This window comes from Epinephelus lanceolatus, chromosome 9 (genome assembly GCF_041903045.1).
Source record: "Epinephelus lanceolatus isolate andai-2023 chromosome 9, ASM4190304v1, whole genome shotgun sequence".
Taxonomy (NCBI): Eukaryota; Metazoa; Chordata; class Actinopteri; order Perciformes; family Serranidae; genus Epinephelus; species Epinephelus lanceolatus.
Genome location: NC_135742.1, coordinates 38633716 through 38651900, shown reverse-complemented (window position 1 = coordinate 38651900; position 18185 = coordinate 38633716). Strand labels below are relative to the sequence as shown.

Genomic DNA, 18185 nt, shown 5'->3' with positions numbered 1-18185 from the left:
TTTACACACTGGGTTCTGGTGTGTAAACACCAAGGAGGAGAGCGGCATCACTGATTTATTTATATTTCTCTTCTTCCCCTGCTTTTTGTCTGCACACACATTGCACCCTGACATGTTTTATCCTTGTCCAGTCAGTCTGGTCATAGCCTCTGGGCTGCAGAGTACCACAGATCAGAGAGGCTATAGCTCAGAGGCAGAATACACCCAGCTTTAACTCATGGTCATGCCATACCTTAGAAAGGTGACGCCAAATGCTGAGAATCATAATTAATTCTGCAACTTGAAGGCCACCCTGCTTTTATACCAATAATAGCAGTACAAATAGCCAAATATGTTTGAGGTGATTAGGCCTGTCACAATAATCATAGTATTGACTTATGGTACATTATATAACATACTTTGATCATTTGGCCGACCTTGATATTGGCTGTTGTGTTTACATGCATGTATATAAACATAAGGACATCACCAACATTTTAGCCAACATGATGCTCAAATAAACCGCAAGTCTAAACCCAAGACTTGGGTGCAGCAATTCTCAATTTTTTTCTCTCCACCCCGCCTGCTTGCACAAGTCCAAAGAAAAATAAAACAGCACTTCAAAGACGACACAGTGTTGCTTACCAGTAGCCTGCAGCTGCACTTTTGGAGTTGAAGAGGCACAGTCTTGATAGTTGTTAGCTTGCCGAACCCTGGCAACAAGTCAGTAAGTCAGTCATTTGTAGTTTTACCATCCAACAACTTCATTTTTCTTCAATTTTTATTAAAAACCCTTTTGATTCTTTTGATCTGAGCACCCTTACGGACTAATGGAATGTGAATAACTTACAGGGTAATCAAGGAATGGAGACATGATTTGAAGTAACCAACAACCCGATTTTATACATTCAAAGAATTTCTATCAAAAACATTAACTGCTTGGCAACCTGACCAGGCGTCTCATTGAGACAGGTCTTTATTTGTCAAAATGTGTAGCTACACTGGGCTAGTAAAAGGGACTGGGTGTTTAAGTTTTTTGAGTATATTAACAGGAGTTTCCTACTTTTTTAAAAAAGTATTGAATATTTTTCATAAATCTAATATCAATGTCTGAATATTCTCAGCTCATTACTCTTTGTACCTGCATTATTATACCATTCTTTTATTATTATACTGTATCAGTGGGATAAAATGGTCTTGAAATGACAATAATATTGTTTATTGCAATTATTTCTAGGAAAATATATCATCAAACAAAACTAGTTATTATGACAGGCCTACAGGTGATTTAGGAACAGTTTTACCATTACATATTTGACATATGACTAGATACAAAATTTACAGCAATAATTGATATTTTCGCCACATAGGGGCAACAAGCTGTAAACACAACACTGATGTATTAGTCATAAAAAGTCAATTATTCTACTTTGTGTACTAGTTATGATGTACCAATAATATCAGCATGTTGGCTGATTCTGATATTTCATCATAAAGCCAGTACTGATACTCATGACGTGCCGATATTATGATGCATAGAATTATTTGTTTTCCTAGCACAAAAATGTTATTTATAACAACATAAACAAAATAAACAACAATATAAAAACACTGGCATTGGTAGTGGCTATTGGCTGATATTAGTATTGGCCCAGAATTTTGAAATCGGTGCATCTCTAAAAATTCCGGCTGTAGAAGATAATCCTATTTGTTCATAGTGTCCGCAGTTACTATCTTCATTTAAAAAAAAAACTACTACCTTCTGCCAACTACAAGCAAATGAAGACAACAGTACTTCAATAGCCTATCAAATTGCAGTAGGGTAACAGACAGCCCAACTTGGTAGATATCAGTATGAGACCCAAAGCTATCACACATGTCACATCCAATAAAGCTGCACTATGCTCTAAGAAATGTAAAAAGTAACTCTTTAACTTTAAAAACCTTCATTTTATTAGTTTGCCTTTACTTAAAGACTATGTTCTTATATTTCACTTATGTGTAATTTCTACTGCACCTGTGGCGTCTGGCAGAAAACAATATTTTGAAAGTGGCTCCAACCCACAGAAGGCATCATTTATTCCCCAGCTTACAGCTTATAACGTCCAATATTTTTAATCAAACTGAATGACAAGAGGCCTATGTACTTAATGTCAAAAATATGCAGGTGTTTCCACCACAGGAGTCTAATCAGTTTAAGAAATGAATTGTGAGGAATCTGGAATCACTCAGCCATTTCTGCAGACCAGTTGGTATTCATGAGGAGTTACTAAAGTGTATTGCAGATTGTTCTTCTGTGCATTGCCTAAACTACCAGCTATGTGTTTGTGGAGACTTGATGGTCACATTTTGTCTGGAAAACATTTAAAAAGCATCATTTGTATGCGGAGCAGAACAAACCACACCAACATTTCGCTCTAAAAGTTCTTTTCTGCCGGTCATTTTTGTCTCCATTCACAGTGAAGAATATTCAAACAGGTCAGAGAGCGTCTGCCTCTATACCCACATGACCTCAGTTCTCATCTGTCCTGCTGCTGCTAATGAAGACGTGCCTGTGTAAATGAGGATGAGTTGAGCCTGACTGCTTCCAAATATGAAATGTGAGCCCCTAATGGAAGCTGGGCTGAATTAGTAATAGAAAGCAGAGATAGCTCAGCTGTGTCCGTGGAAAACGAAATAAAAGCTTTTAGCAGCTGTCCCTCTCTGAATCCCCATTTCTCCAACGCACAGCAAGAAGCTCAGTCATATATTTTAATGAATTTCCAGGAAAAAACTTTCAGCATGATCTATTGCTGTTATTTATTTATCGTCCTAAAATATAATTTTGGCTCCATGGCTTGAAGTTTTAGTGGGATGTTTGATATGAAATGTTTTTTTCTGACTCATTGCTCACAAAAGCTGCTCAGCATCTGTCACTAACTCAAATGCTTGAGGTAATGAAATATTGATTAACGGTGATGAAAGTACGAAATGAGATTGTTGTTTACTTGCTCTATTACATCTTGGTTGGTTTGTCTTAGCTCCCTGCAGACCTACAAAATGAGGCTCCATGACAGTGACAACAAATGTCACATGGCGTTTTTGTGTAGATAGTAAAACCTGTGGACATGACTTTTATACCAATATCCTTTTCAGCACTTACTTGTTTTTTAAAGCTGTCCAGCATGGTTCAGGCTTGCACTTTTAACAAAATAAAAGGCTTGACTTCATTTTATAGGCCAGAAAATCAACACACTACCAGAGAGTCTCACATCTCAGGCTTTCTAAAAATGTTGACGTTTGTTAATAAAAGTTTCAGGGCTTTTTCTGTTTGGAATGTTTCAGCATTGTGTGTTCAGATCGTTGCCACAAAGTGTGTTCAGGTCAGTGACCATGTCTGTTTGTCTCTCCCTCCAGATGAAGTCAACAGAGGTGGACCAAGGGCTTTTCACAGACAGCTACTGCAAAGTGTGCAGCGCTCAGCTCATCTCCGAGTCCCAGAGGGTTGCCCATTATGAGGTGAAGACGCCCCCTCACATCACCTCACATGACTCGGATACACAACACTCTTTTGTCATTAATGATAGGCTTGGGGTCAGCCTGTTTTGGCTCCCTCCCCCCAGAGACACTTGGCTGATCTATACACCTGAGCCCTGCAGCTGACATACTGTCAATACACACACACACACACACATCACACCTGAGTTTACCCAGTTCTTTTTTCCATCAAACCCCAGTACAGAGCTACAGTGGAAATGAAGGAATAATAGCAAAACCAAATATAGTTTCAATGATATGCATACATAATTTCTGAAACACTTATTTTGAAGGGGCTATTTACCCCTTTGACAACAAGAGATGATTGATGATTTTTGATATTCTTTTAACTCATTACAGTAAGAAGATACAATACATGTAACACTGTGTGGCACCATGCTGTCATAACTGTGTTAAAGATACTGACTGCAAACATGACAGCTAATCCTGACATAAGTAATAGGAACCAGTGTGACAAGTCAACACAAATGCCGGAAGAAACGTCTGCATTGTGTGTTTATGCAAACCAATGTTACATTTGTACATTATTGTGTGCAGATACATTTAAGCTTTAAATTTCAACATTGCCATCTCACCTTGGTGTCATGCCATCCACCATCCCGTCCACCTTGCGATGACAAAGTCAGCTCATATACTTTGTCACTCTAGAAACATTGATATGATTCATATGAAATTTGCAAATGTAACATATTTGTGGTTTGCAGAGACATACAATGTCAGCATTTCCTTCTGGGACCTGGGCTGGATAAGTCATATTTACACAAGAATAATTAAAGCTTCACATTGACAGCCGATACAACCACATTATGTGTGTGTTTTGTTGCAATTTTTTATGATAATTGTCTGTCCTGGCTCTTAGATGCCATTGCAGTTGTAGTGTTGGGCAGTGATGTGTTATTTTATAACCTACAGTAACATATTACTTTCTAACATGTCACAGTGATTTACTTTTTTTTTTTTGAGAGAGAGTCAAGTTGGGTAAGGGATTACAGTTTTTAATTCAGTTGTTATGGGGTGGCAGCTATGAGCAAGACACCGACCCCCAAAATTGGCCAGATGATTGAGCTAGCGCTTTGCATGGTAGCACACTGACATTGGTGTATGAGTGTGTGTGTGTATGTGGGAATGAGAAGTGTAAACCTCTTTGGTAAAAATAACATAAGCATTTGCCCATGAATTACATTAAGTTTACTAATCCCAGTAACAGTCACTGATATTGACATGGAGGGCGGCCTACTCGGAGATAGTCTCTGGGTATTCGGTGGAAATACTGGTCCGGGATTAGTTTGCTTGGCAGAAGGGCTACAGTTGTGGAGATTAGGCTAGCCTTTACCAGAAGAGAAGAGCAAAGGTCGTCCCAGAAGCTCTTATTTCTTCTTGAGTGCTGTTTGCAGTCATCAGGCCAAAGCTAGTGAGCACCAATCCAAAAATAGGCAGGCTACTTGTTAAAGCTTTGTCTTGCTTTCTATTAAGGTATTGAACGCATTTAGATGCGATGTCTGATGAGCACATTCACAAAGAATGGATTGCGGCCACCCATGATCTGGGCATCTATTACTTCTATCTACCACGTCTCAATGTCTGATTCACAGAGGATATTGTATGAATACTATTACAGCATGTTAGTTTTACAGCTGAGTGGAATTTGCCCTTCTATTGCCTCTGATTGCAATTATCTATATCGCAAAGTATTAATGTTGCCTTTGGGCCAAGAGCACAGTAAACAGAACAGTTACAGATAGAAAAAGTAAACTGAAATTTTCAGACGGCAAGCTAAAGGTCCTGACAGATGAACTTCAGAGGCATTCCTCAAAACTTCAGCCAAGTAATTTTATCATGACAGAAAAGAGACCGTATTTGGGATTTAATATCCCAGTCTGTCAGTGCTGTTGGTGTTTTCAAAGGCACACCTTCAGACTGTAAAAGAAGATGGTATGAGTGGAGGATAAAATATAAAAAGATATCGTTAAATGCACTTCAGTTTCCACCAGCTCTCTAAAGACGCTAATAATTTCACTGTAACTGCGTGTTGCTATCAGGGCTGATCTTTGGAAATTGGACTGTTTTTGCAGTGAGGCTCATTTGCCTAGAAAGGGGCCAATTTCGTGTCAGAAGTATGCATATTACCTCATTTACATTCAAACAAATAGCACAAGAGCACAGAGATTTTCTTTGCTTGTCAAGGGAGTTAGAGATGCATTTCATTCTTTTACATGTATAGCTGTAGCAAAGGCTGTCCAACCATTCTGTGGATTCACCCCTGAGTGTGGAGGTGTTTTAAAGTCATCTCTGTGTTATTGGTATCAGACTATATTTTTGTGTTCCATTAAGTGTATTAACATCCTTTGGTTGTTCACTTCAATATGCAGCTGTACGTGTTCCTGATTAGCTAGCTATTAGTGCTTTAACAATATTAGAGATCATGATTGGATTACCTGATTTACTATAACTGCTTCATTCATGCTTCACAACCAGTGGTTCACTCATGAGCTGTGTGGCCACCAGCTCAGTGTAAAGGTCCAGACACCAGACACACCAAACAGACGTCAAATAACTAGTGGCAACAAAGGTCAAGTCACCTGAGAAGACTATAGCCAACAGCCATCTAGCACATACGTTCTGAGACTACATGTGAGAAAATATTTCTCCATACCAGCAGGTGGCAGTAGTCTGTATTAGTCAGGATGGATTCAAGATGCAGATAGCCAGTTAGCACATAAACAACACAACCCAGTGTTGAAAGAACAAATGATATTTACCGTGCGCTAGGGCTGGGCGGTACGACCTAAAATTTATATCACGGTATAAATCAAATCCCTTCACGGTAACGGTATATATCGCGGTATAAATTTAAGTGTAAAAGTTATAATAGAAGTGTTTCTGAATGGGTTTTGTAGTCCCTTAGCAAAGCTAAATTGATTAAAAAAAAAACAACAACAAAAGCAAAGATATAATGTATTTTTTAGAGCATTTATTGTGCAGAATGCAGATCTCAAAACTCAAAATTAAAACCCAGTACTCTGTGGTGCAAAATGTCCCCTGGGATCTATATCAAAAGGTAATTTCCTTCTTTTAGCAAAATCCTAAATGACTGAGTTGTGTTTTTTCCATCTGGACCTTTATGCTCTGCCAGTTCTCCTCTAATCATCACGCTGTAACCTGTGACAGGCTGTTATGATACCACAACTATCACACATTCACATATGGAGTTTTTTTTGGAGCCCCTAGCATCACATAGGTTTACATTACCAAAGGTTTATGACAAACTCTCTTGCTGAAAACCAACTCCCGTGCGCGCACGGCGAGAGAGGAGAGGGAGAGACGCTGTGCTGCTGCCAGAGGAGACACTGAATGAGTTCCCTCTGAGCGGTAAGTCGCTAAAAGAGTCTGAGAAGCCCCGGGCTGTTCATAAGACATTAACTCACTCACTCACAAGTTCTCCAGCAACACATGTTGCACGTGCTACGCTAAATCACGGACGTGAACCAGCTCCTCTTGCTCCGCTGTCTCTGTGCTCGCAGCCATTTTCACACTGAGGCAGGTGCGATGACGTCATCGACGATAGGACGTTAGAGCGCAAATCTCTACCGTGGGCCAAATTTATATCATTTCTACCGTCTACCGCATATACCGTGCAGCCCTACCGTGCGCTGGGGAACAATAACACAAACAATTACGAACTGTTTCAGCTAAAGAGCTCAGTGGTTAAAAAATCTCACCTAATATAACAAGTGTGTTTCATTTGCACGACATTGTTTGTTTGCTTTCCGCACGTCTTTTTCTCCTCTGGTGCACTGAACTGAACTGCCAATCAGAGTAATTTCATTCACAAGCCGCTCCTCAACCAATTCAAAATGCTGAATTGGATAAAAATCCACTAACAAGGGCCCACTAGTACTGATTGTATGAAACATACTGTAAAAGCCTGGGCTCAGATGCTCACAGAAGGCCTGATATTGACAGGTGGCCAGCCGTTGGCTTTGTGTGTCTGTGTCCTTAGTGTCCAATCCTCAGGTGTAGAATGCAGCCTTTATAACGTGACACCTTAGTACTGCACACTATACTACTGCTGAACACTAATGCCGGTCCAGCTTCCTGCCACAGCTCCCTCCCTACCCTCCTCATATCTTTAGCTTGTGAGGAATTAGCTCTCCCAGTAGAGTCCTCATTGCTGCTTAGATACTCTGAGAACTCTTTAAGAGGCTTTTTTTTAACAAATCTGATCATGAATGTATATGTAGATTATATAAATAGGCAATTTTTTGACTTTTCCCTCACTGAATATGTATGGACACCATATATACTCCTTCTAGAATGGGTGTATAAGGGCTCATTTATGCTCGATGTTAGATACAGAGATGGACATGGATGTAGCCCTCTGTCCGTACACTGTGCGCACGTTTTCTGCAAGCTCACAGATATGGACGAAACTGAGCAATACCGCCAGAGACTGTGGGGGCAATGGAGCATAGTTCAAGCAAGATGCAATCGTAGGAGACAACAAAGAATTTTAGATTATGGTGGAATGGTGAAAAGAATCATTCTTCCCTACATGTTGCAATTTATTTAATGGCCACACAGACCTCTGCTGTCTACAATGATGCATCTGTTTAAAGTTACAATATTACGTCCTCCTTGTTAGTGAAACTCTTGACTCTGCCCTCTAGTGCCATCTATTGACAGTATCTATGCCATCATGAAGGATGCGTGGAAGTATACAAGTATTTGTGTACATAAAAGGTAGTATAAATGAGTCGTATACCTGCTCGTACCACCATCTGATTTAGCCTGACACACAAAAACCACACAAGCGACCCTGATCAGCCACATCAAGGACAGCGTGAGTGAAGCAGCCAGTTGGTTTCCTTCCTCCTGTCTGAGTGTCATCAGGTAGTGGACCTTTCTATCTCAGCAGATGCTGCCTCTTACTCACTGTCACTTTGAGTTACAGGCGTGGTGAGTCGGACTGCCGTCCTGCTGCTGTCGGACATCTGCAGTAACAGGAGTTGAAAGGACTCATATGAACACTGTGGTCCACTCTTAAGTCTCAGCAAAGGGCGGCTGCTTGTTTTTCCCTTAAAGGCTGGGAGAAAATAATGTGAGACCTTGAGACCATTTAGCATTTTTAGATTTTCTATTGTTGTTCCTAATAGAGAGCAGGTTGCTGCTAAGGTGAAATCTCATCAAAGAGAAATTCAGTTTTATTAATGGTATTTGACAGTGCCACTTTGTTCAAAGTTTGCCTTACTTTGTCTTTGAGTCAACTTTTCTTGTGTATTTCCTGCAGGGCGCTGTGCTCACTGTGGTGCTGTGGAGTGCTATCTAAAGTAGTCCTAACTGTCCGCGGGTAACAGGAGAACTGCTTTGTTCTTCAGGGCGTTGCAGGAGACAGGAAGTGGCTGCACCAATCCAAATCAAATATTCATTTTGTTATTGTGTGGTGAATGCTGAATACAGTGCTTGGCCTGTTGCCTCCTGGAGATGGAGCATATTTGGATTCTCTTTTAGCACAGTTTGGGTCTAATGCATCGTGACATGTTTGGGTCATGGTGACGACAGCAAGAACAAAAAAAAGAGATGGGAATAAAGGATGTGCAAACTTTCCTTCAGACAGAGGAGGTAGTTTTGCACTTAAGAAGAGGATGTTTCAGTTCTGTTGTCTATAATTATTCCTTTTGTGCTGTGTTTAAAGATTTACTCTCTGAAATGTTTGCAACAAAATCAGACAGCATTGTTAAATATTGGGACTGTGATATAAATGATGTCTTTGAACAAAATATCTTTCCTTAGTGATTACTGTGATGCATGAGCTGAATGACATTCAGTGGTTAGCCCAGCGTTTCAGCAGAGTGCCAAAACATGCTCCATCAAAAATATAAAGGCAGATGCTGTTTGCACCCACGTGTCTGTAGCCAACAAGTGGCAACCTCCGAAGCTAAAAAAAAAAAAAAAAAAAAAAAAAAAAGCGAGTAAATTCCCATACACCACCATGTTAAAATGCCCAACTTTGCAGGAGAAATAAACATGTTTACAGCCTGGTACAAAACACGTTTTTGTCTCTGTAGCTAATTTCCCCATTCATGACAACTGTCCGGGCAATTTTTATATAACTAACCCATTTACATTCTATTAAGGCTTAAAGTTACGCATGACTGGGGGGGAGGCTTTGAGTGACATTCTGTCTGCGAGGTGTCACCACAGTCTATGAGTCAGATCCAAGCTTCTCCATAGCTCCACCCTCTATATCCTTCCAAATATTGTCACTTCTGACTCCAAAAAAACAAACAAAGATGGCAACGGCTAAAATGCCAGACTTGAGGCTTTTAAACGGGAGTCCACAAACCAATGGGTGACATCACGGTAGCTTTGTCCATGTTTAATACAGTCTAAGATAGCCAACAATACTATTTCCACCCAGGTGTATATTCCTAGGCATCCTAGCAACGTGGAAATATGACGTTAACACATCCTCTCCATTGAGTAACACAAATAGAATGGGTGACAAGGGACAAGCCTGGCGAAGGCCAACACCCACCAAGAACGTGTTTGAATTTACGCCGAGAATGCGGTTGCAGCTGTCACTTTGGTCATACTGGATGGCTTGTCTAAACGACCCTGGTACCCCATTAACAGCAATGCTAAAGGGGGTTTACGGCTGGGGTAAGCTTGGGGGAGATCAGAAGGTGGGCACGTTTCCAGAGTAAGAAACGGCATTTATAGGAGTAATGGCCAAATGAGTGGCACCGCTAGTTAGCTAGCTCCTGCCAGCCCGGGTGGTTTGCACTGAAGACTGAAGAGTAGCAAATTGAAACAAGAGATCAACGTGTAAGCAAAAATATTCTTGGCAGTTAACCGAATAAGCGTTAACTGCTGACATCCCTAACAACTTCGTTTGGTTTCAATGGATGAAAACAGAAAATGGCTGCACTAGTACTGAGCTCTATATACAATATAAATCTCTGTATCTGGATGAAGGTGGAAAAGGGCATTACTGGAAAAAAAGAAGGATATCAAAATCTTTCTTGAGTAAAACAAGAACTGAAATTATGTATTTTTCTTTGAATCAAATGGAGAAGTTTTAAAGTGTTCAGATTCGTTCCATATCCCCTTAAGATGAAACATTTCTGACAGACTGGCCATCTAGCTTGGTGATCTCTGATCTAGTCAGCGTCCCTTTGAATTTTTGTACATGTCCTTTAATCGAATTTGAAACTCCAGAGTTAAAGCAGTCCTTGGGTGACAGTAAAGACAGGAGATGTAATTGATCTTTAAACCTCTTTTTCCAAACGCATCAAAGCCAGCGCTCTTCTGCAGAGCAGATCAGAGCCGTCTCTGGTTTACAGTTCAAAGACTCATGTGGCTCATGTTAATTTATGCATCCGTCTCTTTTTGCATGTGCACTGCATTGGGTGTGCTGCAGTCTCTCTTGACAGGCTGCCCTGCTCCGAGCCCTGCAGGAGAGCCTCTTCTAAATCACTGCCTGTTACTTCACAGAGAAAAAAGAATAGGGAGTGACCTGGGAGTAAGGTGGGGGAATATTAATGCATGTACGTGTGCTCATAGAAAATTAATGTTGAGGAACTGTTTTCAAAGAAAATGATTATGGTTCTTTAAAGCAACTGAATGCAAAACACCTGTTTCTTTTATTTAAGTCAAAGGCCTGTTAATGAATTATTCAGTTTGCTACTGTATATAACATGGATGTTGGGTATAGCTTGGGCATTGGTGCATTTAGGCGCTCAATAGGAATATTTCTTTCTACATGTTATGTACATTTTCAATTTGTGGACAAAAACTGGAGGTGAAAAAGTTGTGATGAAAGCTTGTGGAAACAAACTGCTCTACTTTATTAAAAACTTGTGGAAACTTGCTGCTACACAGAGAAAATAGAATAGAGTGACCCGGAACTAGTCATTAAGCAAGGTGGAGGCAGATACAGTGGCATGCAAAAGTTTGGGTACCCCTGGTCAAAATTTTGTTTAATGTGAATAGATAAGTAGATGATGAACTGATCTCCAAAAGACATGAAGTTAAAGATAAAACATGCTTTCCAACATTTTAAGCAAGATCATGGTATCATTTTTGTTATATACAATTTCAGAGTGAAAAAAGGAAAGGAGCACCAATCAAAAGTTTGGGCACCCCAAGACATTTGAGCTCTCAGACAAATTTTACCAGGGTCTCAGACCAGAATTAGCTTGTCAGGGCTTTGCCTTGTTTCCAGTCATCGTTAGGAAAGGCCAGGTGATACAAATTTCAACGCTTTATAAATACTTTGACTCCTGAAACCTTGTCCCAGCAATTAGCAGCCACGGGCTCCTCTAAACAGCTGGGGTGCCCAAAATTTTGCATGTCACTGTAGCTTGGGCATTGCTGCATATAGGTGCCCAATAGGTATTTTTCTGTCTCCATGTTATTATTTTCAATTTGTGGACAAAAACAAACAGCAGCAATTTCAATGAAATGCCAAAATATTGTAAAACAACTTGTGGAAACTTGCTGCTACACTGTGTCACTACCCAGAGAAAATAGAATGGAGTGACCCCAGACTAGTCATTAAGCTATAGGTGGAGGAATATATTACCACTGGCAGAACAGAATTCTAATGTTGAGGAACTATTTTCAAATATATCACAGCTCTTTTAAACAACACAATGTACAGTATAAGATCTGTTTCTCTTATTGAAATCAAAATTATCTATAAATTATCAACACTGGTAAAAAAGGATTACTGCCAGCAGTTTGCTATTGTATGTAGCCAGGATGTTGGTTGTAGCTTGGGTGTTGAGTTTCAGGGGCTGCATCTTCCAAAGTCCTCATTCTAAAACTGAATACATCATAACGTTTGATAAGGATATTCCATTTCCATTCCATTTCAAAGGTTTTTTTTTCAAATGAGGTCAAGAATTAAAACCTTCCTGTGCCCAATTTGGATAACACAAACTGGTTCATCCATTGCAGCCTTCAGTGTCCCAAATCAGATATTTACACGTTGACCTTGCAATGCCTGCTTCTACTTCTTCCACTTGACAAAGCAGAAGAGATTTTCAGCTTGATCAGCCAGAAAGGGTGACCGGCTGGTTAGTCTCAGATATTGCCAATCCTCTGCCAATTGAATACATGCGGCACACGACGGTTCATGTCCCGACTATTGTTGCTGCTGCCACCCCTTTTCATAACCAAGTCATCAAATACCAACACTTTGTCATGTCCCCTTATCAGCAATTTTTCAGATCCTTTTAGTGGCTTTACTTCTGAAAAGCAACTAGCTACAAATTTAGCAACTTATTTAGACCATCAGGGAAAAAGTTGTGATTCATTCCCATGCATGCTGCTCTGAGTAATCGCAGTGATCGGCTCCTCTGTCAGCAGTGCAGAATCTCGCATCTCGTCTTGAGCCGTGCACAGTGTGGAGCAGGCAGGAGGAGAGGAGATGGTTCTCGTTGCAGCTGTGGAAACAAATATATAGCCTTCTGTACACACACCTTTATATTCTTGTAAAAAGATACTGTTTTATAAATAGTTTTGCATAAATCAAATACATCATTTTGGATAGATAATAAATGGTTAACTCTCCATGATAGGCCCACAGACAGTATAGAATTGTATTTTCACTAATTCTTCTCTGATATGTAAATAATTAACATATATAGCATATATAGATCTGTTGCACCTCTTTTCTTTTGGGAAAGTAAAACATGATATAGAAAGTGGGATATACTGCAGTTTATGTTAGTTGGACTGCTTTTCACATCAGTGGCGTGTCAAGAGACTATTTTCAACTTATTTTGCATTGTAACATGCATTATGACAACTTAATAAGGTTTGTTTATAAATGAAATGGAGGAGCCTACAAGTGTTTTGTTTAGTTTGTCTCAGAGGTTGCAGAGGGACTCCGCAGCTCCGCTCAGCTGTCTGCTGCTGCTGCGAGAGATCAAATTTCACTGGGGGCGGGGAAAAGTGCGAGGGAGTCAGCAATCATTCAGTTTGTTGCCCTAACCAAAGATACTGGATTACTACTATACTATACAGTATAATTATACTATACTGTACTATTACTACTATTATCACTGGTTTATCCACTGTCTTTGCCCTAACGTCTTGGTGTCCTTCTTCTTCTTCTTGTGTAACCTTGTGTGTATTGGCGGTTAATACAGCATTACCGCCACCTAGTGGATTGGAAGCGCATTACACCTATAATGGGCTTTTATCGGGAAAAATAGCTCAAATGCGACCCCCAGTGGTAAAATTAGGTATATAATTCGATATATCGGTTCGGTTAGATATTTGGCTTTAAATCAAACTGTTTGGAAAATTTTCAAACCGGCACAAGCCTATTGCCTATACAGTATTTTATTTAAAATGCATTTTTTCCACTTGCTGTAAACACAACCAGGATGTATTATTACCTTAAAAAGTTGGTATGGCAAATGATTTAGCAAACATTTGCCCAAATATCATTTAAAATGCCAGTAAATTTAAGCCCTATATTCACTCTCCTTTCAGCTCTGATTTGGTCTCCACCAACTCATTTGGAAATATCTGGCTCTTTAGCTGCCAAATGCTCCACTATGTTTAAACTGGGCAGCTTTGTTTGTCAACATTATAAAATGATGGACCCAGCCACTGTGACATCACCCATGTGTTTGTGGACTCCCTATTTTGAAGTTTTACCATTTTGGCCGTTGCCATCTTGGATTTTTGGAGCCAGGAGTGACCATATTTTGAAAAGGTTTGAGCCAACCGTAATGCCAGCTGCTTTCTTGGTTAGCAGTTCAACTATGGCTGACTGTGATAATGCTAATGATATTTTTTTCCTAGTGAAAAACAGCCTTAAAACCTTTAAAACAAAATGGGGAAAAAATTGGTACAGCATAGTATTGTGATATTTTTGTATGGCAGTATCATATTGTCACATGAACACCAAGTATTTTTTAGTATATACATTACTGAGATTACAAATACAAATTAAACTTTAGGTAGCCTACTAGAATAATATAATCAATGGCCTTTTCAGTCCACTAGATACACTTTGCTGCAATAAAAATCACTGAAGTGAGTCGAACAGACTGAAAGCGTTATCTTATTAGATAAAACAGATGTTGAGAAAGTTTTCCTTTGGGGACAAAATTTTAAGCTCGAAAAGGTAATACATCACAATATATTGCAACATATTTTTATCACAATACTTAGCATACCACAACACGTTTAAAATTGCAATAATATCATATTGTGACTTAAGTATTGTGATAATATGGTATCGTGGGGCCTCTGGTCATTCCCACCCCTGGTGCTTACTAGAAAAAACAGAACAGCTGACTTTTAAAAGGGTCTTTAAGTACAGCCAAATGCTATTTTTAGGCAACCAAAACATTAACAATTTAGATTAAAGTGAACCAAAAAAGGTGAAGTGCTGGAAGGGTGAGATAATAATTCCTTGGGTTTGTCAGTCTGGGCAACACTGCACATATTACCCATAGTCATTGTTTATATCAAAATATTGATCAGTGCAGCTTTAAAGGGCATCGTCATTCAACATACACATCCTAGGAAACATAGAAATGAGTATTACAGTCTCCCAGCCACAGAGAAGACAAATGTCAACTGAAATCAGTTTGTCTTGAGCTATGAGACACTCACAAAAGGAAAGGTCTGTGAAGATGATTTATTTAAGAGTGGGAGCCCAGAAATTGTGTATTTCAGAAGCATGCACTATACATGCCACAGCAGACTACCTGTAGCACAGTTTCATCCATCCGCAGCACTGTGTATTTCAGCCACTTCAGCCTGAATAATCTCATTCCTCACATCCAGGGACAATGCCTGTCAACTGGTATTTTTCAGCACTAGAGTCTTTTTCACAGAATGCCGCCGTTCTAATATAAACTCTAGATTCTCCTCACAAAACGGAGTATAATCATTTTCTGGGGAGATGCAGCAGCTAGGCACAGATACAATAGCAACAGTATTCTGCTGCATGGGGAAACTCTAACATTTGAGTTTGGCTGACTTGTGCTGTTCTAACTGCTGTGCTCTTTGTCCACTTCATGTCCTCACTAATTGTTTTTCATTATCTTGGCTGCATTGCAAAATGAGTTTGCCTAAACGTTTTATATGCTATTAAGTTTGTGCTGCTGACCATACAGTCCCTGTTGGTTTGAGCGGGGTTTAGAAGTTCAACAGATAAGCTTACAGTACGTACATCATGAGATATAATGACTCTCAGTACATTGCTCACACTACTACCCTGCTGTGATTTTCAAGTTTGGTGTCAGAATGTTAACCTGGGTTTATTGTTGTTATAAGTAATTAAAAGAAGTTATAAACCTTTTAGATAAATAGATGCTGTGTTGAAAACATAGGTGAATGAGGATCCATAATAAAAATTAGGATGGTGTCTGTAGTTGCATTTGCTGACATCATTTTGTGATATCAGAACCTTACTTTTCTGGAAACAGATAAACAGTGTGTTAATAGAGCTTATCAATATATTGAATTTATGAAATTACAGACATCTGTTACAGATCATAAAGGCTTTCATCAGTCAGCATCTTATACCAGGTTCAAACTACACAATATCAGCCCGATTATAGCCAGATGCAGTGTTGTATGGTGTTGGTTTGGAACGTGAACAACAATGAGTGTTGTACACGATAATCCATTGTTTTATCTTGTAGTGTGTCATAGTTAACGACGATGCTGCATCAGGGACGCCTCACGACGTCCTGACAGAGAGTCTAGCATGGTTGATTTTCTTTTGGTCGTTCATGACTTCTCCTGTTACAGCTGTCACTTTGACCAAAAGAAACGCAGAGTGATCTGCTGCCGTAGACAACTATATGGCAACAACACCCCAGCCTTTTTGATATTTCCTGTAGGGACGTTACCACACAGAGTAAATAGGGAAAAATGATGATGTGAAACAGCAGAGGCACTTGAGTACTGAGTACCACTACTGAAATTAGCATCAAGCTAGCATAGAATGTTATTTCTTCATAATGGGGAAGGATAAAAAGTAATAAAATTAAAAAATAGTGGCGGGGACTGCACCACAACTACAGAGGGTACCAGCTTCATTTGAAACAGATGACATTAGAAAAACCATTCCCTCCTTGTTGCTGTTTAAAATTAAAAGCCCCATATAATTTCGGTTGAGAGAATCCCCTCATTTTCTAAATAGGCTTTTATTGTAAAACATTTGCAGGAACTTGTGGAGGATTCAGTGACTTGCAAAGTTTGCATGTGTTACTTCGTAGCTCCTGCCATCTTCTGGTGGCACGTTTTATGTTACTACAACATTTCAGCTGGCACATGAACAGACACAGTGACTGCAATAATAGTAATAATGATCAAAATAGGACAAGAATAACCTGATGACATCACACACGTTGTGAAAGACAACTGGGGATGATTGGTGTGGAACATCGTGTAGTGTGTCATGTCTGTCGGCCAAGTCACGGCATGATTTTATGACTCCACAATCGCGTAATCTGACACAGTGTCTGTCAGAACGGACAGAAGTGTCGTGGTGTGTGAACCAGGCATGAATCAGCTGCTCCATTTATTTTGAAGAGGAAGAGATTTCTGCAGATAATTCGCCTCCTGGTAAAAACCACCTGAGCAATGAACACTGAAGGAATTCTAAGCAGGAGAAGTTTCACTTGGTTATAATCTGCAGTCCTGAGGCAGCACCTCAGCCTATGAGTCAGATCCACCCCTCGCTCCTCCACAGCTCCACCTCCCTGACCAAAAATGGTCACTTTTGGCTCCAAAAATCTATGATGAAGGCCACGATACCAAACACAAGGCTTCAGAACAGGAGTTCACAAGCCAGTGTGTCATTTCACATTGGATTCATCCACTATTTTATACAGTCTATAGTGGCGACCTAAAGCTAACGAAAGCACAAGACACTGGGCGAGGGAAATAGGGGGACAAGTCTTGACGCTGTCAGTGTCACAGTCACACTAAAGTCACATGTTGTTATACACTGTGTAATGTATATGAGGTAATAGCAGCAGGGTAGCCGGTGTTGTGGACTTGCAGGTGACATAAAAGTCACATTTACATTTTACTGTTGTCCAGACTTTTGAAATATCCCGACCGTATAAAAACAAACAAAATAATACTGACAGTATGATTTTACCGTTATCCAGTATGATACCACACTTCCCTCTTTTTCTCCCCTGGATGTGAGCCACCATCTCCCTCTTGTCCTGACTGTTTTGTTTGCAGTATTCCAGCATTCAGCAGTCCAATCAGACTGCTGAATATGTATGAAGCCTCAGATGTGTGGAGTAGACCAACGGGCCTACTAACTGCACTTGGCTCTGGCGATATCATCTGCCCTCAAGGATGCCCGCACGGCTGTCTCATCCTCAGTTTCCCCCACTGTGCAACACTTGCATGTTGTTGGTGATTATCATCCTCTCTGGCCTCTGTGTGTCATTCAGGGTGAATGTACTCAAAGATATGGGCCTACTGTGCAGCCACTGGACAATGTAGAATTGAAAAAGTGAAAATGAAGTTGTTGCTGTCATATATTGATGACTGTATTTCATCCTTTCTTCTGTAGTAAAAACGTAAGTCATAAATCCACACTCGGGCCTTTAAGAATAGCAGATTAATGTTTCAGTTACATGAACAAAGAGGTCAGAGGCTGTTTGAGA

At 39.9% G+C, this 18185-nt stretch overlaps 1 protein-coding gene across 1 annotated transcript in view; it reads left to right on the top strand.

Moving 5' to 3' along the window:
• zmat4a (zinc finger, matrin-type 4a) overlaps positions 1 to 18185 on the top strand; it is a 225278-nt gene that overhangs the window by 30627 nt on the left and 176466 nt on the right. Inside the window, exon 2 of the mRNA XM_078170954.1 lies at positions 3376 to 3477. Within this exon, the coding sequence (XP_078027080.1) occupies positions 3376 to 3477 (102 nt within the window). The remainder of the gene's footprint in view (positions 1 to 3375; positions 3478 to 18185) is intronic.